Source organism: Lampetra planeri, chromosome 4 (assembly GCF_965212315.1).
Source record: "Lampetra planeri chromosome 4, kcLamPlan1.2.h2, whole genome shotgun sequence".
NCBI classification, from domain to species: Eukaryota; Metazoa; Chordata; class Hyperoartia; order Petromyzontiformes; family Petromyzontidae; genus Lampetra; species Lampetra planeri.
In genome coordinates, this window is record NC_136110.1 from 18,391,419 (window position 1) to 18,412,819 (window position 21,401).

Sequence of the window (21,401 nt, forward strand, 5' to 3'; positions counted from 1 at the left end):
TCACCCCTCCGAACCCACCACTCACCACTCCGCACCCACCACTCACCACTCCGCACCCACCACTCCGCACCCACCACTCCGCACCCACCACTCACCACTCCGCACCCACCACTCACCACTCCGCACCCACCACTCACCACTCCGCACCCACCACTCACCACTCCGCACCCACCACTCCGCACCCCGCACCCACCACTCACAACCCACCACTCACCTCTCCGCACCCACCACTCACCTCTCCGCACCCACCACTCACCTCTCCGCACCCACCACTCACCTCTCCGCACCCACCACTCACCACTCCGCACCCACCACTCACCTCTCCGCACCCACCACTCACCACTCCGCACCCACCACTCACCACTCAGCACCCACCACTCACCACTCCGCACCCACCACTCACCACTCCGCACCCACCACTCACCACTCCGCACCCACCACTCACCACTCCGCACCCACCACTCACCCCTCCGCACCCACCACTCACCACTCCGAACCCACCACTCACCCCTCCGCACCCACCACTCCGCACCCACCACTCACCACTCCGCACCCACCACTCACCCCTCCGAACCCACCACTCACCACTCCGCACCCACCACTCACCACTCCGCACCCACCACTCCGCACCCACCACTCCGCACCCACCACTCACCACTCCGCACCCACCACTCACCACTCCGCACCCACCACTCACCACTCCGCACCCACCACTCACCACTCCGCACCCACCACTCCGCACCCACCACTCCGCACCCACCACTCCGCACCCACCACTCACCACTCCGCACCCACCACTCCGCACCCACCACTCACAACCCACCACTCACCTCTCCGCACCCACCACTCACCTCTCCGCACCCACCACTCACCTCTCCGCACCCACCACTCACCACTCCGCACCCACCACTCACCTCTCCGCACCCACCACTCACCACTCCGCACCCACCACTCACCACTCCGCACCCACCACTCACCACTCCGCACCCACCACTCACCACTCCGCACCCACCACTCACCCCTCCGCACCCACCACTCCGCACCCACCACTCACCACTCCGCACCCACCACTCACCCCTCCGAACCCACCACTCACCACTCCGCACCCACCACTCACCACTCCGCACCCACCACTCACCCCTCCGCACCCACCACTCCGCACCCACCACTCACCACTCCGCACCCACCACTCACTCACCCCTCCGAACCCACCACTCACTCACCCCTCCGAACCCACCACTCACTCACCCCTCCGAACCCACCACTCACTCACCCCTCCGAACCCACCACTCACCACTCCGCACCCACCACTCACCACTCCGCACCCACCACTCACCACTCCGCACCCACCACTCACCACTCCGCACCCACCACTCACCACTCCGCACCCACCACTCACCACTCCGCACCCACCACTCACCACTCCGCACCCACCACTCACCACTCCGCACCCACCACTCACCACTCCGCACCCACCACTCACCACTCCGCACCCACCACTCACCACTCCGCACCCACCACTCACCACTCCGCACCCACCACTCACCACTCCGCACCCACCACTCACCACTCCGCACCCACCACTCACCACTCCGCACCCACCACTCACCACTCCGCACCCACCACTCACCACTCCGCACCCACCACTCACCACTCCGCACCCACCACTCACCACTCCGCACCCACCACTCACCACTCCGCACCCACCACTCACCACTCCGCACCCACCACTCACCACTCCGCACCCACCACTCACCACTCCGCACCCACCACTCACCACTCCGCACCCACCACTCACCACTCCGCACCCACCACTCACCACTCCGCACCCACCACTCACCACTCCGCACCCACCACTCACCACTCCGCACCCACCACTCACCACTCCGCACCCACCACTCACCACTCCGCACCCACCACTCACCACTCCGCACCCACCACTCACCACTCCGCACCCACCACTCACCACTCCGCACCCACCACTCACCACTCCGCACCCACCACTCACCACTCCGCACCCACCACTCACCACTCCGCACCCACCACTCACCACTCCGCACCCACCACTCACCACTCCGCACCCACCACTCACCACTCCGCACCCACCACTCACCACTCCGCACCCACCACTCACCACTCCGCACCCACCACTCACCACTCCGCACCCACCACTCACCACTCCGCACCCACCACTCCGCACCCACCACTCCGCACCCACCACTCCGCACCCACCACTCACAACCCACCACTCACCTCTCCGCACCCACCACTCACCTCTCCGCACCCACCACTCACCTCTCCGCACCCACCACTCACCACTCCGCACCCACCACTCACCACTCCGCACCCACCACTCACCTCTCCGCACCCACCACTCACCACTCCGCACCCACCACTCACCACTCAGCACCCACCACTCACCACTCCGCACCCACCACTCACCACTCCGCACCCACCACTCACCACTCCGCACCCACCACTCACCTCTCCGCACCCACCACTCACCACTCACCGCTGCGCTCCCACGTGCAGGCACAGAGACTCGCGCGTGTTGGCAACGTGGAGCCGCTTCCGGGTCGGAGGTTGAGGTGGCCCCCCCCCTCCTCCCCCCTCCTCGCGCCACGAGGGAACGCGCGCGCGCGCGTGGACGGTGGCCGAGGAGCAGCGGTGGCGACGGCGGCGGCGATGTCGGACGCGTGGCTGATGGACCCCGCGGGCACCGAGCCGCGCTCCCCGTGTCGCCTGCGGCCGAACGTGCCCGTGTCGCCCGCCGCGCTGCTCCGCCTCGGCGTGAGGCACTGGAAGGTGGTGGCCCCGGCAGCGATCGCCACGATCATCGCCATCATCGTCGACACCATCGTCGTCGTTCTTGCACTCGTGTGCCCGGATGTTGTTGTTGTTAATGGTTGCGTGCGGATTAAGTTAGTGTGAGGGGGCTGTAGCGTGCGATGTTATAAAGGGGGGGCCCTAAATAAAACAACAAATATTAAAACAAATGTTTCACTTGCACAGTAAAATAATCGTATTTTTTTCATTTGCTATACAGCCAGATGATACGACAAATCGCTAACCTTCAACACCCAGTCGTTCATAAAAGCTGAAGGCGGTATAGTACTATAGTAATAGAGCAAGTGCAGAATCACTGAACCGGAATTGATAGCTTGACAGCGTTTAGCGCGGGGCCCTTGAAAGTGCGGGGCCCGTAGCATTATGTAGCTACATGTGTAGCTACACATGTAGCAGGCACAGAGACACATGTAACTACTGGGAGAATCCGGAACTAGGTGGAATTTGGTGGGTGCAGCGTTATGGGTGCCTGGATGTTGGTGGGTGGAGCTTTATGGGTGCCTGGATGTTGGTGGGTGGAGCTTTATGGGTTTCGAAACGTAATTTAATTTAGTTATTTTCATTTATTATTTTTTTACCTACGTGCCTTTGTCTTTGATGTCTGTTCCGAGTGGATTTGTGTTACCCTTCGCCTCTTTGGCGTTCTGTGGTCTGACGCTGGTGGTGAGACTTGGCCATGGAGAAGGCCCACTGCCTCTGGTATAGTCCAATGAGTTTCAAAGACAATGCGTATAGTAACCGAACAGGTTTCTTCGCATGTTTTGCCACGTAATTGTGTGGTGGTGATGGGTGGGGGAGTGGTGGTGATGGGTGGGGGAGTGGTGGTGATGGGTGTGAAAGTTATTGTGATGGGTAAAGGTGCAGATTTATTTATCACGGTAATATTTCTCGGATGGGGATTGTCTTCTCACATGTTTGTGTATTGTTTGTCGTTGTAATTTACTGACCCCTGCGCCGACTGAACATCCGTGAAAAGAGCTTCATAACTACTCGGATTCCTCCTGCAGTCGAAATGAACATTCCCTTCTGTGTTCTGGTTCTCAGCTGAAGTGAAACTGAAATCAAGGGCTGGGTGGAAGTGGAGGTGGTGGGTGGCATAGCGACGCGGAGACGGTGGAGGAAATGGGAGGAGATGATTCGCCCAAATTCAAATCCACATCTCCGGTGAATCGCGTTTAGCCATCCGGCAGAGGGGAGGATCAGTGGTGCGGCCGTGGAGTTTGGCGCACGGTCCGACCGGTTGCACCTCCTTTGCCCCCGCGCAGCTCAACGCCGACGATTACGAGAACGACCCGGAGCTCGGAGCGATCCGCAAGGAGCTCGGATACTCCTACATGGACATCATCACCATCCGGAAGGACGCGATGGCCGACTACGAGCAGAAGGTGCGCGCCAGCGGAGGCGGTTTTTCGCGACGGCGGGCGGCGTTCACCAGGGACCGGGAGTCGCGGGCGCACACGCACCCCGGTCGTCGTGAAGTGGCTTCGTGCGTGGACGTACGGCGGCGCCGATCCTCAACCCCACGGCGATTGCGATAGTCGCAAATCGCTGCTTATCTCCAAAGGCATGCAAAAGAAATGCGCAAAAGACAAAGATTCACCCCCCCCCCCGTATAGCCTTAACAGACTGTTGGGGCGAGTGCTGGAAGCGAGTAGCACCCATGAAAGCCGGCACGGCACACGATAGGCGTGGGTGGCCAGCGCCACGCCCGGCCGCCTTTGTCTCCCTTCCGGCGATGTTTGCACATGGCACCAGGTGCTTGTATGAGGCTGAACTGAGGAGAGACCCAGGACCAGTTCAGATAATCGTCACTGGTGTTGGCCTGGAATCCAACTCGGGACACAGAGTTTGTAGCGCAACGCGTCAACCGCTATGCCACCGCTCCACGCACTCAGAAACGGATGTCACTCGCACACACGCAGGCACCGCTGACACCCAGAGATATCAAAGACAAAGATCCCCCGTGTAGCCTGAACATATCATTGGGGCGAGGTGCTTTTAGCACGCACATACGCAGTCATACGTGACTCGGTGCGCGTGGAGTGACCCCGTGACGACTCTATGACCTCTCCGTGACCCTCCCCCCCACCCACCTCCCCCAGCTCGCCTCGTTCTACAAAGAGCACCTGCACCGCGACGACGAGATCCGCTACGTCCTCGACGGCGGCGGCTACTTCGACGTGCGCGACGAGGCCGAGCGCTGGGTGCGCGTGGCCGTGCGCCGCGGCGACATGATCACGCTACCCGCTGGCATCTACCACCGCTTCACGCTGGACAGCAACGTACGCACCGTCGCCACGCGCCCCCTCGGTCGCGCGGGGCGCCCCACTCGCGCCCCCTCCGCTCCCCCTCTGGCTGCGGTGTGGAGTCTGCAGACCGTGTGACGGAAAGCCCTCGTGGGTCGATCTCGCGAACCCGATGAGCCCGCCCTTAGCAAACGGAACTCTCTCCAATCCACGGACTCTTCTACTTACTCTCTATGGTGCCATTTTATTGCCTTGCGATCGGTGCCTATTTGGCGACTAAACATCTTAACGCCTCCGGTATTATTGCCGGATAGGGTAAAGCATATTATTTTTTCATCTTCTACTTACTATCGGTACATTGTCGCACCTTAGTTTTCCTCTCACGGTAACGTTGGCTATAGCGTTCGTCTTCATCTCTATATGGGTCTCTATGTATCTCTGTGGATGGCTATGTATCTTTAGCTCTTATTGCGTATGGCAATACGTTCAGGCGCTGAATGCCAATGTGGAGATTACGCTGCTGCTGCAGGCCACGACGAGAGGGCTTCAGGAGAGAGAGAGTTCGTGTCGTTTTTTCCGCTCCATTGAAGGAGCGCAGACCGCAGCGGGTCACCGCCTGGTCCAGTCGTTTCTCTATCGCACCTTCGATCGTGCCGTCTCTCCACCTGACTCGCACGACCCACCGTGACCCCGCTGGCCTTGTGAGGAGCGCTCTGCGCTAGCCGCAGCTCTCGCCCGGCCCGTAGACTTCAACTCTCCCCCACGCGGGCTCCCTCTGTGCCGGGCCGCATGCCGTCGCGCGGGGACCACTCCGCGTCCACTCCTCGCGCGCGTCCAAACCGTCCCCAACGTCGCCCGTCTCGAGTCGTCGTCAGCGGTGATGCTCATGCTTTTCCGGCTCTTTCTTAACATCTCCCATTATTTTCGAACTTTTTTTTTAGTCGCCGCTGTCCCAACTAAGGTTGAAAGAAAGCATTTATGTGTTGGCTCCATCTGTCCGTCCGTAACTGGGGGTTGCGATAACCCTCCCCCCCCCTCTGTTAAAGACGATCTCATACGAACACAACTTGAGCGTGAGGTTGCGTCGCCGTTCGGAATTGTGCCCCTGGAGAAAACTGGCGGAAATTGTCAAAGGGCTTTTAATGAAAATGTGGCAAAAAAAAACAAACTTAAAAGGATCAAACTTTAAACTAATTTTATTTTTCCAGGTAAGGCCCACTGAGCTATAGCGCTCTTCTATAGAAGTGACCTGGCCACAAATGATAGCCCAACGAGATGGATTATCATGTGGTAATGTATGGCAGCCAAAATACTCTTAACGCGTGATGTTGGAGGGAAAAACTGGAGGTCCCGGAGAATAATCCATTTCACCACGGATAGAGAGAGACATGCAAACTCCAAATACACAGCAGGTGTCAGGGTCGGAATCGAATCCACGACCTCCTGTGTACCGGGTGAGGTAGTTAACATCTCACAACCGCAAACTTTTTGGTGGCCACGGTCATTGCCTCACTGCGTCGCTTAGCCACGTGACGTGAATATCGCCGATGAAACACTTGCGAGGACACACGTGTGTCGGGCAGCATTGCAGAGTCCGAGCCCGTGGATCGCTTTCTGGAGGTCAGTCTCCGCTCTTGTTGAGAGACTCGGGTGCAAACGTGCATTTCACTTTCAACATGTCCTTACGGTAATTGCGAAACAAATATGGGCAACTCCACGTTGAACTGAAAATCAAACAAATCTTAAGAATCCCCAACAACCTCGAGGAGGAAAAGTTGTTTGCCAAGTATCGCCAGTTGTGTTGCATCCGCTGCTTGTGATAGCAGTGGAGTTTGGTTCGGTGCTGCTGCTGCTGTGGTAACAACGACGCCGCTTAGCTGTCGGCCGTGGCCAGTGCCGGATTAAGCTAGTGCGGGGCCTGTAGCATATGTTATAAAGGGGCCCTAAATTAAAAAAACCCACAAATATTTAAACACATAAATGTTTAACTTGCATAGTAAAGTAATTGTATTTTTTCATTTGCTGTACAGCCAGATAATACAATAAATCGCTAACCTTAAACACCCAGTCGTTCATAAAAGTTGAAGGCAGTATAGTACTATAGTAATAGTGCAAGTGCAGAATCACTGAACCGGGATTGATAGCTTGAAAGCATTTAGCGCGGGGCCCTTGAAAGTGCGGGGCCCGTAGCATTATGTAGCTACTTTGCGACTGGGATCATCCGGCACTGGCCGTGGCGCGGCCATCCCAGTTGCCGCTCAACTCCTCGGGGGGCGGCGCGGGGGGGTCTCATGGTGGCCAACGCCGCCGAACGGTTCTCATGCGTGCGTCGTGTGCGTCTTTCATGCAGCATGTAGCCAGCCGTGCTAATCGGAGATCGTGGTGGTGGTCGCTGCGGTTGTCGCTCTCTGGGTGCGTGTCGACAGAACTACGTGAAGGTCATGCGGCTGTTTGCGGGCGATCCCGTGTGGACGCCGTACAACCGCCCGTCGGACGACTTTGAGGAGCGCAAGGAGTACGAGCACAAGTTTCTCGGCCGCAGCGGCTGAGCAGCGGGGAGGGGGCCCCCCGCTCGGCGCGCGTTCCCGAGAACGCCGACCGTCCCGGCGCCAGCGGTAGCGGCAGCAGCCACCGCGGGACACCACCGGACACCGTGCTCGGCTTCCATAGTCGACGGAATATCTGTTAACCGTAGCTTACCACAGCCAACATGATGAGTCGTGGGTTTTTTCCTTTTTTTTTGGGTTAGGCCACGCGTTGATCCGGTAAAAAATTTGTGTCGTTGACCCTCCACCATGCGGCATTGCCGAGTGAACGCGACACGCCGCTAGATTTGTCAGAAATGTTGTCTCAAGTCACCGGCGGGCTGAAATGACCGTGGCGGAGGGGAGGGATCATCGCTGGGTCCGACCCGCGAATCTACGTTGGGTCAGGACATCTGCCAAGAGGCATTAGAATGACAATGGCCATGAATCGTAAGGCCGCCGGTCATTTCTAGCTAATTTCATTACTTAAATTGCCACGCGTGCTCTCGCGCGACCGCAGTAATTTGTTGCAGTGCTCGCCCGGATCCCCGAGTGATTACAATCGATGCTCCTCTGATTTAAGCGTAGGGCCACTTTGTTTCGAGGCTGCGGCGGCTCGAGGTTCTAATAAAGCGAGAAGGACGAGTCTTTCCCCTTTGCTGCCTGAATTGTATTTCACACGAACTCTCAACTTTAAACTAAACTATGTTTTGTTTTACCAGGTAAGGCCCGCTGAGCCACGTAGCTCTTTCGAAGTGTAGAAGTGACCTGGCCACAAATGATAGCCCAACGAAGTGGATTATCTGATGGAAATTTATAGCGGCCAAATACTTTAAATGCTCCATGTTGATTCTAAATGCAGAGCGAAAAACCGGAGGACCCCGAGAAAAATTCACGCGACCGCCGGAGAATACTAAAATTCCAAATATACAGCAGGTGTCAATGTGAGGATCGAACCCACAACCTCCTTTATACCAGGCGAGGTAGTGAACATCTCACCACTGCGGCGCCGAGTGGAGGGGCTGTTCCGAGCGCGTGCCACAGCTACAGGCTTGCACGTCAAGTAGCCAGCAACACTCAGCACTGAGAGGTCTAGTAGACTATAACGTGTCTTAGTTTGAGCAAGGTTATTGGTAAGTGGGTGAGGGGGTGTGTGAGTGGGTGGGTGGGTGAGTGAGTGGGTGCATGAGTGGGTGGGTGAGTCAGTGGGTAGGTAACTGGGTGGGTGGGTGAGTGGATAGCTAGGTAGGTGAGACACACTAAAATTAAATAACCTAGTAAAATATCGAAATGTAATGTAATGCAACACAGAGAGTCGGTCAACACAATTAACGCATAGCCCGGTTGATTACGTATTTCAAAGATTGCTAAGTTAGAATTTAAGTGTGAAAATTCCAAAGAGAGGACACAGGCAGAGAGAGAAAACAAAAAGCCAGAGAAAGAGAACAAAGATAAGCTTAAAACGTCCCCATAGAAGTGGTTCAATCTCAATTTTGGAGCTTTCGTGACTGCAGGAATTATTCTTTGGTTCTTTCGGTTAAGTCACGTATAAAGATAAAATAATAAATTAAATAGTGTGTCTTTCTCCTAATTTTCAAGCTTGCGTACCACGTCGTCGTCCACTCATTGACATGCTAATTTTTTCTCTGCCCCCTCCCTCTCTCCGCCCCTGCCCCCTCTCTATATTTAAGGCCTCGTCACAGAAACGACCTCTCTCTTTCTGCCGATATGTGTTCTCTCTGTGTGTCTTTGTGATGTCTGTCTGCTTGTGTGTCTGTCTATAGTTTTCTGGTTAGATTTGTGTTGCTATTTCTTTTATACTTGATGATGATTGCTTCTGTTGCAATCGAAACGTCGTAGTATGCTATTATTTAATTTATTATTTTATCTTTATACGTGACTTAACCGAAAGAACCAAAGAATAATTCCTGCAGTCACAAAAGCTCCAAAATTGAGATGTTTAATGCACTAACCTTAACGAACCCCCTTGTTTAGGCAAGATATCAAATAATCAAATATATCCGTTCGAATAATTGTCGCTGCGGCCCCCCGTGTCTATCGGCAACTTGACAGCAACATCATTTAACAACCCCGAAATTGAAGGACGATCCCACCAATCCGCAGCCATCATCCTACGCCCCGAAGTGTTTCCACCAGGGCAAGCCAGGGCGGAGGTTCACGGGTCGAATCCAGTGGCTGTCCTGGTCGGTGATGCGGGTGTAGTAACCGTGGCGATACTCCACGCCGCCCACTTCGCAGCAGACGCTAAAGGATCCCCCAGCGTCGATTGCGAGGGTAGCCCGTCGTGTGGCAGTGTCGGTGACCATACGTTGCCAGATTTGCCAAATCTTCACAGCCTTATGCCCCAGGCTACAATGCAGATAACGCTGCCTTAGTCTCCTGAGGTCGCAAGAGACCAGAAGTTTATAGAGGCGAGGACCTTCTCTGTTCAATGTGGGTCCGAGATGTTAACTACCTTGCCTGGTATGCAGGAGGTTGTGGGTTCGAAACCGACCCGAACGCCTGCTGTATATTTAAGTTCGCGTGTCTCTCTTCCCGTGGTCGTGTGGATTTTCTCCGGGTCGTCCGGTTTTTCCCTCCACAGTTAGAATCAACATCACGCGTTCAGAGTATTTGGCTGCTCTAAATTTCCACGTGATGATAAGCCACTTCGTTGAGCTATCATTTGTGGCCAGATTGCTTCTAAAAAAAGAGCTATACAGCTCAGGGGGCCTTGCCTCGTAAAATAAAAAATATCGAGGCAACGTCGCGCTGTGCCTCCTAAGCAACCGCACAAACAGGAGGACACTGGGAGTGGTTTTGTTGCGATAGCGAAGTTTTTATTCGTTCATTCAGACTCAGGCTGCATTTCCCGTGCCGCAACGCCAACGCCAAGCGCACACTCGCACGACGAGGACACGACGTGGATTCGTTCGCTACGATTGCTACGCTTGCTACGATCGCGACGACGATCTCGATGCTCGCGACGACAATCCCGACGCACGCCGAAGCCACCACCCCGCACCGCCCGAGGGGCTGAGCAACCCCCAGGGGCTTGCCACCCGTCGTCGCTTCGATGAAACTATGCACCGAGATCGCGCCAGAAGAGGCGTTGCACCGCACCTCAAAGTCACGTCGTCTATATATCTCCCTCGGCGTCCGTGACGACGGCGTCAAATCGCAGCGAGAGCCGACGGTGCGGCCGAGCAGACCCAACCAACCGTGGGCCCCGTGCGACGAGCAGCGGCACGATTTGCACCAGTGTCGTTGGTGGCAGTCCGTGGCGTTTATCCGGCCCGGCGCCTGTGGCAGAGAGATTCCCATCACCGATCGCGCGGCGCCCGGCTTTGCAACAGCCTCGGTTTTGCCGATCTCGGTCCCTAGTTTTGTCGTGGAGATGCGTTCACAGCGAGCGAGTTGGCGAGGGGGTGAGCGAGCGAGTTGGCGAGGGGGTGAGCGAGCAAGAGGGTGAGCGAGAGAGCGAGCGAGTTGGTGAGTGAGAGAGCGAGTGAGAGGGTGAGTGAGAGAGAGAGTGAGAGGGTGAACGAGAGAGAGTGAGAGGGTGAGCGAGTTGGTGAGCGAGCGAGAGGGTGAGCGAGAGAGCGAGTGAGAGGGCGAGCGAGTTGGTGAGTGAGAGAGCGAGTGAGAGGGTGAGCGAGCGAGTTGGTGAGCAAGAGAGCAAGCGAGTTGGTGAGCGAGAGAGCGAGCAAGAGGGTGAGAGAGCGAGAGGGTGAGCGAGAGAGTGAGCGAGTTGGTGAGCAAGAGAGCGAGCGAGAGGGTGAGTGGGCGGTGAACCAAGCTCTGCGGGGGGGGGGGGGGGGCGTGGAGGGGGAGCGTGGAGGAGCTCTCGCCCAGGCCCAGGGCACACGCCTTTGGCCAATTGTGATTCGGGACAGAGAGCCAGGTCAAGTCTTGTTTCACAATTGGAGTTCACATCGTGCTGTGCCCGACGCATGATGCTCAGCAGGGGAATTTCCGTTCAAACATTCGATGCAACAACCAGTGTTGGGCAAACATCTCAAATACGTTTTCATTGTTATGATTACTTCCCTAGAATGCCAGTAATTAATCATGTTATTATTCGTATTGCTTCATACCATTGCTTATTTCCATCACTGTAATATACAGACGTCGTTGTACGTGTAGGCTGCACACGTACACCGAGTTTGCTCGCTTTTCGACCTTCCTCCTCCCCCCCACCGGTTTTACCAACAAACCAAATGGGGTGGCGGCTCTGATTATCCCCATATGACAACTCGATTGGTTCTGTCGGGCGGTGAAGGGCATGGCTGAACACTGGCATCGTAAACTGCACGATGCTCTAGCCCCACGAGCATTTCGTTACGCGAACCAGAAATCGCCGGATCGTACGCTCGCCAATTGACGAGTGAAGATTCTCGTAAATTTTTGGGCACCTCCACCCTCTAAGTTGGGGGTCCTGGCACGGTCGTGGGTGTGGACGGGTGGAGGAGCGGACAACCGGGCAGCGTACGAGCACTGCGAGCGACGTTGGCATTGAGCATGGGGGGGGGGGGCGGGGAGTATTTCGGGGTTCGGCGCGGCGAGGTCTCGACACGACAAGATCCGGGACGGAGCTGGACCGGCACGGCCATACCGCCAAACGCAAGCCCTGCCCGGTGTGGAGGGGGGGGGGTCGTGGGTAACCGAGGGGCCGGTTCTCGCACGGACGCCAACGGTGACGCCGGCGGCTAGTTGCCCTTGCGCTTAGAGAAGACGAAAGACTCGAAGCTGTCGCCGCCCTCGTCGCCGCGGAGAGGGAAGCCTCCGTAGAAGTCGTAGAGGCCCAGGTACTTGGAGGGCATCTGCATGGAGGTGCGCGCCGGGCGCGACTGCTGAAGGAAGCCACCGCCGCCGCCGCTCATGAGCATCGCCGGTGACTTGGCGGTGACCAACCGGGACTCCTCGCCCTCCAGCAGTTTCCTGTGGAGAGACGCATGCAGGAATCGGATGCCGAATTCATGAAGATTTTTTTTGTAACTCTCCGCTGCGGTTTTCGGCTCGCATCACGCGTTGCTTGGTACCGATGTCCGCACCGGGAGCCCCCAGTGCGCGGGGCGAACCACCGTGCCGAACGACGTGCCGAGCGACCCGCGGCACGACCATGGAAACCTGCGCTGGAGAAACCTTGCTCTTTCCACTGTTGGACCGTGCTGTGTGTCTATCGATTTGTACCGGAGGATTCTGCTGCCAAATATCTCGCCACGTCCGTCATGGAAGCTCACCCCATCCCCCCTATCCCCCCAATCCAACTTCAATATCGCACTCTTCACCGGCTGCAAGATCCTCCCTGGAATCCCCCTGCCTCCCTCCCCCTCTCATCTCACTCTACTCCCCTCCACTCACTCTCCTACCTCTCTCCTCTCATCTCACTTTACTCCCCTCCACGCACTCTCCTACCTCTCCACTCTCATCTCACTCTACTCCCCTCCACGCACTCTCCTACCTCTCCCCTCTCATCTCACTCTACTCCCCTCCACTCACTCTCCTACCTCTCCCCTCTCATCTCACTCTACTCCCCTCCCCTCACTCTCCTACCTCTCCCCTCTCATCTCACTCTACTCCCCTTCACTCACTCTCTGCCCCAGCAAACCAGGCATTGTCAGAGCCCCCACTCAAACCTTGACTCAGATGGGAGGTCGCCCAATCTCCTCTGCTGCCCCCACAGTCTGGAACCCCCTTCCCCCAGTCACCCGTGCTGTCGTCTCGCTGCCCCTGTGCAAGTCCAGGCTCGAGGCCTTCCCCTCTGCCTAGGCCCACGCCCCCTATCCCTCTGCAACTTGAACTCCTGAGCGGAGTCACGGCCCGGGATCATGAGCCTGCACCGGTAGGCCGCGATCTCGATGTCGAGTGCCATCTTGACGTTGAGGAGGTCCTGATAGTCCCTCAGGTAGCGCGACATCTCGCTCTTGGCGGACTGCAGCTCCGTCTCCAGCTCGGCGATGCCCTCCTGCAGGCGGTGGGGGGGGGGGGCAGAGAGAGGTCACGGTCAGACACCTCGCTTCGTGGGGCCCGCAGGATGCACCGCGGGGCCCACACGCCGCGAGGCCCTGTGCGGTGGGCGGGGGTGAAGATTTGCGATCCTCACCGCGGCGGCAGTCAAATGAGCATTCAAACATCGATGCTCATCTCCTGTTTACAACCCTGCACAGCCAGTGGGGGAAATTGCACATTACTATGGCGGGGGCGAGTCTATGCATAGGACACAACCACTGAAAAATAAGAATAGGTTTTATCCTTTGGCAATAAAACAGGAGGTATTCCAGATGTTCAAACACCAAATAGATACCTTCTGCAAGGAATTAAGTCTGCATTAACCACACGCAGTACTTGTGGTGAACATGCAAACAGAATATAGCTCTGATAATTATATATGCATTGGTCTACACCAGAGACAGCCTTCTGAAACCTATTCTTATTTTTCATACTTTAATACTGGCAAAAAGGTCCCATGATATGACACAGCCACCGTTGACTTCCCCAAAGAAGGGGTACTCTCGCTTTATCTTCCCCGGAGGAAGGAATGATGGGCCGAGTCAACCCCCCTCTCCCAACCCCCCGACCAGGATTTGACCTCGCGACCTTCCCACTGGGAGCCACTCGCTCCACCGCTGAGTCACGCGGCCGCTCGTTGCCATTGTAATCTGCTGCACTTCTCGCCAAGGAGAGATTTTGCGGAGTCTCAAGATACGTACGCAAGGGAGGGTTCTGCCAGGTATATTTGGCTGATTGCCGACTCGGTGTCGGTTAGAGACCCACTTTTCTGTGCACTCAAATAGTAACGGTGCAGAACTCTGCCATTTCGCCGCACATCCTTTTCTCATAAGCCTTGCTCGTCTTCCTCGTGAGGGACACCCTGGCTGCCCGGCCGTTATCCGAGTGTCCGGCACACCACATCCAGTAAGCCTCTCGCTATGGCCGTGACTAATACGAGTCACACGCAAAACCTACCCCCAGCCAATCAGCGACCTGGAAAATGGTGAGAGATGAAAGCTCCAGGCTCTGTGACCTCATCATACTCGTCATCCACGATCAATCCACTGCTGGATGAAGGCCTCCCCAGAGCCGTCGCAGTCTCACGCGACCCTGCGACGATGCAACGGGCAACCGGCGCGCGAGGCGGTTTCGCCGCTCCATCTCCCCGTCGAACGTCCACCTTGGAGCCGTTCACCGATCCACCCCCCCACCTCCCCCCCCCCTGCGTCGTTTCGCGACCCCGCGCTCACCTGCAGGGCCTCGATCTCTCCCTGATGCCGTGCGTCGTGCTCCTGGATCTGCTTCTCCAGCGACTCAATGATGTCCTTGAGCGCCTCGGCCTCCAGCGTGCGGTGCTGCACGTGGCGTCGGAACTCGGAGAGCTCCTCGCGCGTCACGTGCATGGCCTCGGTGTTGCGGCTCGCCGTGTCCGACAGCGCCGTGAACTTGCTCTTGAACCACTCCTCAGCCACCTGCATGTTCTTGGCGGCGAGCACCTCGTACTGCGAGCGGATCTCCCGCAGCGCCGACGTGAGGTCCGGCTGCAATGCGCTCATCTCCACGGTGATGTGGGCACTCTGGATCTGTGCCTGCAGCTCGGAGATCTCCTCGCGCTGCACGCGCTTCAGGAAGCCGATCTCGTCGAGCAGGGAGCCCAGCTTCTGCTCGAGGGCCGCGCGCCGCGCCGCCTCCTCGTCCGCCGCCTTCCTCGCCTCGTCCAGCGCCGCCTCCGACTCCTCGCGCCGCCGGCGCTCCTCCTCGTGCTTGCCACGCAACGCCGCCAGCACCGCCTCCGCCTGCTCGCGGGCGCCCCCGGCGCACTCGCCGCGGCACTCCTCGGCAAGGGCGCGCAGCTCAGCGATCTCCTGCTCGTACAGTCGCTTGACGTTGGACGGCTTCTCCTCCTTCTGGCGCAGGATCATCAGCTCGGCCTCCAGCACCTTGTGCTGCTGCTCCAGCTCGTGCACGCGCTCGATGAAGCCGGCGAAGCGGTCATTGAGGCCCTGGAGCTGCTCCTTCTCGTGCCGCCGCACCTGCCGCAGCTCGATGCCGACGCTCTCGGCCTGCGACAGGTCCACCGTGTCTATGGACGAGGAGGCGCCCAGGGAGTAGCCGGCGGAGAAGCGCGTGTGGCCGGCGCGGCGCGGCGGCGCGCCGTAGGTGGACGCGGCGGAGGCGGAGCGCGCCCCGCCGTAGGCCGAGCCCGCGCGGTAGCCCGGCATCTCGTAGCTCGGCCGGTACTTGAGGGCCTCGCCGAAATGGCGGCGGTAGATTGAGGTGACGGCCGAGTCGGAGGTGTAGGAGCTCATGGTGTCTGGGGGAGGCGGGAGAGACGGGGAGAGGGGAGGGGAGAGAGACGGACAGGGAGGAGGAGAGAGGGGGCAAAGAGGAGATTTTCATTCAGAAGAGACGGATGCCTTAAGAATTGAAAGGTAGAATATGTGGACCATCGGTTTGGCAATGTTTGTATGTTGAACTTCTTTCACATTGTATGTAGCCCACCGTGCCAATTGGAGATGTGGGGGAGAGACAACAAACCAAACACAAAAAACGGTTTTAAAGAAATGAGTTTTCAAACTAGATTTAAAAGTGCATAGCTCCAGTGGCTTCCTAATACTGTATCAGAAGAAAGAGCATTCCAGACAGCCGCAGAAGCACATCTGAAAGCGCATGATGCAGTGACCATCTTTGTTTAACGAGAGAGAAGATGGAGAGGAGGTAGGTGATGGCTGTCGAGAAAATGGCCAGGAGGTGGCGGTGGTGGCTGCAACTGCACTGAAGGATGTAGGGGCGCTGGGAAGTGAAGCGTTTCCCCAGTGAGAGACTGCTGCAGCCTAAACAGTCTCTACACCTGAGTGTCTACACCTGAATGTCTACATAACACTGGGCGGACCGGTGATGCCCCTCGGGGGCACGGGGTCAAGGGTCGGGGTCGTCCACCATGTGCTGCGGCCACAGTGGTGATCGTGATCTCCCTATTCCGGTCCTCTGCTAGGTTGACTCAGCCTCAAACGATTACGACGCATGTCAATGCATCAGCACTGCAGAGGGCGAAGGGCGGCCAGGCATAGTGGTAGGTGCTGTCCACAGCTCGCGCTCGCGTGCTCAGACAAAAATCCATCCCCCGTACAGCCTGAACGGGGGGTGGGTGGCCAAAACCACGCCCGACCGCCTTTGTCTCCCCAATGGTGATGTTTACGCATCGCATCAGGTACTCATATGAGGCTGAGTCGACCGAGCAGAGGCCTGGGACCGATTCAGATTATCGCCACTTGTGTTGGCCGTCAGTGGGAATCGAAACCCGCGTCGCCGGGTTCGTATCGCAGCGCTAAGCGCTACACGACCGCGCCCCATACACACACAGGTACACGCGTACCAGTATATAAGAAGCATCCCCCAAATGTTGCTTAACAATACATGGGGGGAGCGTGCGTCTCCTAGCCCGGAGGATTCGCCTGGGGCCCGAGGCGATTGTTTAATTAATTAATGATTCAGTTTAACACGTAGGCTTTCGCGACCAATATTATTGATAATCAACGTTTTTGGGTTAGATCGCGTTATTTATAAATGTGTCGTAACCCTCCACCACCCGACACGGCCAAACAGTAAAAAAGTGTCACGTTGACAAAAGACAAATAGTTCACTACTTTAGTCCACCGGTGTATTGAAGAGTGAATCCACAACATTTACAATTTTTGAGTACGACATTTTGCTGGTAATTACATCCACCAGCATCGGGAAATTCGCCAGAATGGTGAAGCCCTCCACTTGCTCCCGGTCTTAAATAGAGCAGCAGGGTGACGTCATCATTTAACTCATAATTTAACTCACACTTTTTTTAGCTCAACAACGTTTATTATCATTAATGATGATGAATTAATTAGGCGGCCTTCATTGGGTGCTCGCTGCCAGCCTGAGCGCCTGTCCCGTGAGTGTGGCTCGGGCCACGCGGAGGGACACTTTGTGTCGGTGCGCACGAGGACTGTGCCGTGGCAAGATGCGCGTCGCTGTTTGACCCCGGGGGTCACACCGACTCTCAATTCCCCCCCCCCCTCCGGAGCGCCGCGCTGTGACCGGGAGAGAGCCCGCTCGGCTCTGGGAGTAACTGCGGCGATTTCACCGCGGGGGTGCGGCCGAGCGGCCCCGTCGCCCCTGAGCTGCAGGGCGAGGGTGTTCTCCCCGCGGTGTCTTTTCAACGCGTGGGGCAAAGCTGTGAAATGAGGACGTTTTTTTTGTAATTTCTGGAGCTCAGCCCCGGGACAAGCTCCGGCTGAAATGATTCGTGGCAGTGGGCGCGTTGCGTGCCATTAACTGCAGCGTCAGAGACGAGGTCGAGCCAGGGAACCGCCCGCACTGCGACTTCCATCCGTCGTGTGTAACGCCTCCTGCACTGCGGACCTCCGCAGCATCACCACCCACCGAGCCACTGCATCGCTCACCCACCTAGCCAGCCACTGGCCACTGCATCACCCAGCCAGCCAGCCAGCCACTGCATCGCTTACCCAACCAGCCAGCCCCTGCATCACTCACCCACCTAGCCAGCCCCTGCATCACCCAGCCAGCCACTGCATCACTCACCCACCCAGCCAGCCCCTGCATCGCTTACCCAGCCAGCCCCTGCATCACTCACCCACCTAGCCAGCCCCTGCATCAACCAGCCAGCCAACCCCTGCATCACTCACCCACCTAGCCAGCCCCTGCATCACCCAGCCAGCCAGCTACTGCATCACTCACCCACCTAGCCAGCCCCTGCATCACCCAGCCAGCCAGCCACTGCATTCACTCACCCACCCAGCCAGCCCCTGCATCACTCACCCACCTAGCCAGCCCCTGCATCACCCAGCCAGCCAGCCACTGCATCACTCACCCAGCCAGCCAGCCACTGCATTCACTCACCCACCCAGCCAGCCACTGCATCACCCAGCCAGCCAGCCACTGCATCGCTCACCCACCTACCACACCACTCACCCACTACACCACCCACCTACCACACCACTCACCCACTACACCACCCACCCACGACACCACTCACCCACCCACTACACCACCCACCCACTACACCACCCACCCACGACACCACTCACCCACCCGCTGCACCAATCGCTGCATTGTCACTGCCGCACTGCGTCGCTCCCTTCACAGCGGTCACAGCGCCATACCTCTCGATCCCACGAACTTGTCTGAACGCGACGATCAGTGACCCGCCTGTGTTTGACAGCTTCGTCAAAGTGGACGGGAGGTCGATGCTGTCACTAAGTTCTGTCCCACTTCGAGCGCGTGGCGATGGCAACAGCAGCGGCAGCTGCCGCACTCACACACACGCACGTGTCAGCACACACACACGCACGTGTCACCACACACACACACGTGTCACCACACACACACACGTTTCACAACACACACGCGTGTCACCACACACACGCACGTGTCACCACACACACAAGCGTGTCACCACACACAAGCGTGTCACCACACACGTGTCACCACACACACACGTGCCACCACACACATACACGTGTCACCACACACACACACGTGTCACCACACACATGTCACCACACACACACGCGTGTCACCACACACACACACGTGTCACCACACACACGTGTCACCACACACACACGCGTGTCACCACACACACACACACGTGTCACCACACACACACGCGTGTCACCACACACACACACGTGTTACCACAGACACGTGTCACCACACACACACACACGCGTGTCACCACACACACACACGCGTGTCACCACACACACACACGTGTTACCACAGACACGTGTCACCACACACACGTGTCACCACACACACACACACACGTGTCACCACACACACGTGTCACCACACACACGTGTTACCACACACACACGTGTCACCACACACGCGTGTCACCACGCACGTGTGTCAACAAAGACAAAGATGCCCCGTGTAGCCTTAACATACTTTTGTGCCAAGTGCTGTTGGCGAGCACACGAGGTGGTGGGTGGCCAGCACCACGCCCGACTGCCCTTCTCATCCTCAGTGCTGATGTTTAACACCGCACCAGGAACGCAGCATTTTTACGGCTGAGTCGACCTAGGTGAGGCTCGGGACCGATTCAGATATTCGCCACTGATATTGGCCCTGAGCGGGAATGGAGTTAGTGCGCTCACCACCACGAAGCCACCGCTCCACACACGAAGATAAAAACAAAGATCCCACGCATAGCCTTAACAGGCTGTAGGGGCAAGTGCCGTTAGCGAGCACCTATGAAGGCTGGCACGGCACACGAGGGCGTGGGTGGCCAACACGACGCCCGGCCGCCTTTGTCTCCATAGTGGCGATGTTTACACACCGCACCAGGTACTCATTTGAGGCTGAGTCGACCTAGAGGAGGCCCAGGAACGGTTGCTCAGATCATCGTAATCGGTGATGGCCGTGAGCAGGAATCGAACTCGGATGGCCGGGTTCGTAGTGAAGCGCGCTAACCGCTGGCCATGCGCCCTCACTGAGGATACATGTGATCTCACATTGAGGAGACCTGGGCTCTCACACTCACACAGGAGATCTGGGATATCTCATTGAGGAGACCTGGTGTCTCTCACTCACACAGGAGATCTGGGGTATCTCATTGAGAAGACCTGGGATCTGACACTCACAACGGAGACCTGGTGTCTCTCACTCACACAGGAGATCTGGGATATCTCATTGAGAAGACCTGGGATCTGACACTCACAACTGAGACCTGGTGTCTCTCACTCACACAGGAGATCTGGGATATTTCATTGAGAAGACCTGGGATCTGACACTCACAACTGAGACCTGGTGTCTCTCACTCACACAGGTGATCTGCGATATCTCATTGAGGATACCTGGGACCTCACACAGGAGGACCTGGTGTCTCTCACTCACACAGGAGGACCTGGGATATCTCACATTGAGGAGACCTGGGATCTGACACAACGGAGACCTGGTGTTTCTCACTCACACAGGAGACCTGGGTTTTCTCATTGAGGATACCTGGGACCTCACACTCACAACGGAGACCTGGTGTCTCTCACTCACACAGGAGGACCTGGGATATCTCACATTGAGGAGACCTGGGATCTGACACTCACAACGAAGACCTGGTGTCTCTCACTCACACAGGAGACCTGGAAGATTTCTCGCACTCACCGGAGGCTGGCAGCTGAAGTCGTTGCGCCCTCGCGGTCCGGAGAGCAATGGGAGCTCCGTGCCGACCCGCGGCTCATATACCGCGGTGCCCCCCCCTGCATCCCCTCCCTGCATCCCCACTGCAGCAACAGAAGCATCACGTTCACGACTGCTGCTGCGGCGGCGGCGATGCTGCTGCTGCAGGCTTGGCTGAGCACGCACAACCCGCATCGCCCAATTAATGACGATCAATTACGCCGCTCGTCAGAGATTGATCTAGGATGGAAATGGCTCGGAAATGTTGGCACGACGCATCCAGCGAGACTCTCGTCGTCCTCGTGAGACTGCGGTTGGGGCATGTGTAATGGAAGTGTGTGTGTAATGGTGTGTGTGTGTAGTGGTGTGTGTGTAGTGGTGTGTGTTTAGTGGTGTGTGTGTAATGGTGTGTGTGTAGTGGTGTGTGTGTGTAGAGGTGTGTGTGTAGTGGTGTGTGTAGTGGTGTATGTGTGTAATGGTGTGTGTAGTGGTGTGTGTGTGTGTAATGGTGTGTGTGTAATGGTGTGTGTGTGTAGTGGTGTGTGTGTGTAAGTGTGTGTGTGTAGTGGTGTGTGTGTAGTGGTGTGTGTGTGTAATGGTGTGTGTGTAATGG

General features: G+C 57.2%; 2 protein-coding genes across 2 annotated transcripts; one reads left to right on the forward strand and one right to left on the reverse strand.

Annotated features, from left to right (window-relative positions):
• Positions 1-2,559: 2,559 nt before the first annotated feature.
• On the forward strand, positions 2,560-8,268 carry ADI1 (acireductone dioxygenase 1). The gene is made up of 4 exons (XM_078593388.1): positions 2,560-2,805; positions 4,113-4,232; positions 4,950-5,129; positions 7,520-8,268. Exons 1-4 carry the CDS (start codon positions 2,686-2,688, stop codon positions 7,640-7,642), a joined length of 543 nt encoding a protein of 180 aa, XP_078449514.1. The 5' UTR covers positions 2,560-2,685; the 3' UTR covers positions 7,643-8,268.
• Positions 8,269-12,146: 3,878 nt separating this feature from the next.
• On the reverse strand, positions 12,147-20,867 carry LOC144717762 (neurofilament light polypeptide-like). The gene is made up of 4 exons (XM_078593389.1): positions 20,774-20,867; positions 14,863-15,926; positions 13,462-13,586; positions 12,147-12,559 (listed from the first exon to the last, which is right to left on the reverse strand). The coding sequence occupies exons 2-4, from the start codon at positions 15,919-15,921 to the stop codon at positions 12,328-12,330; spliced, it is 1,416 nt and encodes a 471-aa protein (XP_078449515.1). The 5' UTR covers positions 15,922-15,926; positions 20,774-20,867; the 3' UTR covers positions 12,147-12,327.
• Between the last annotated feature and the right edge of the window lie 534 nt (positions 20,868-21,401).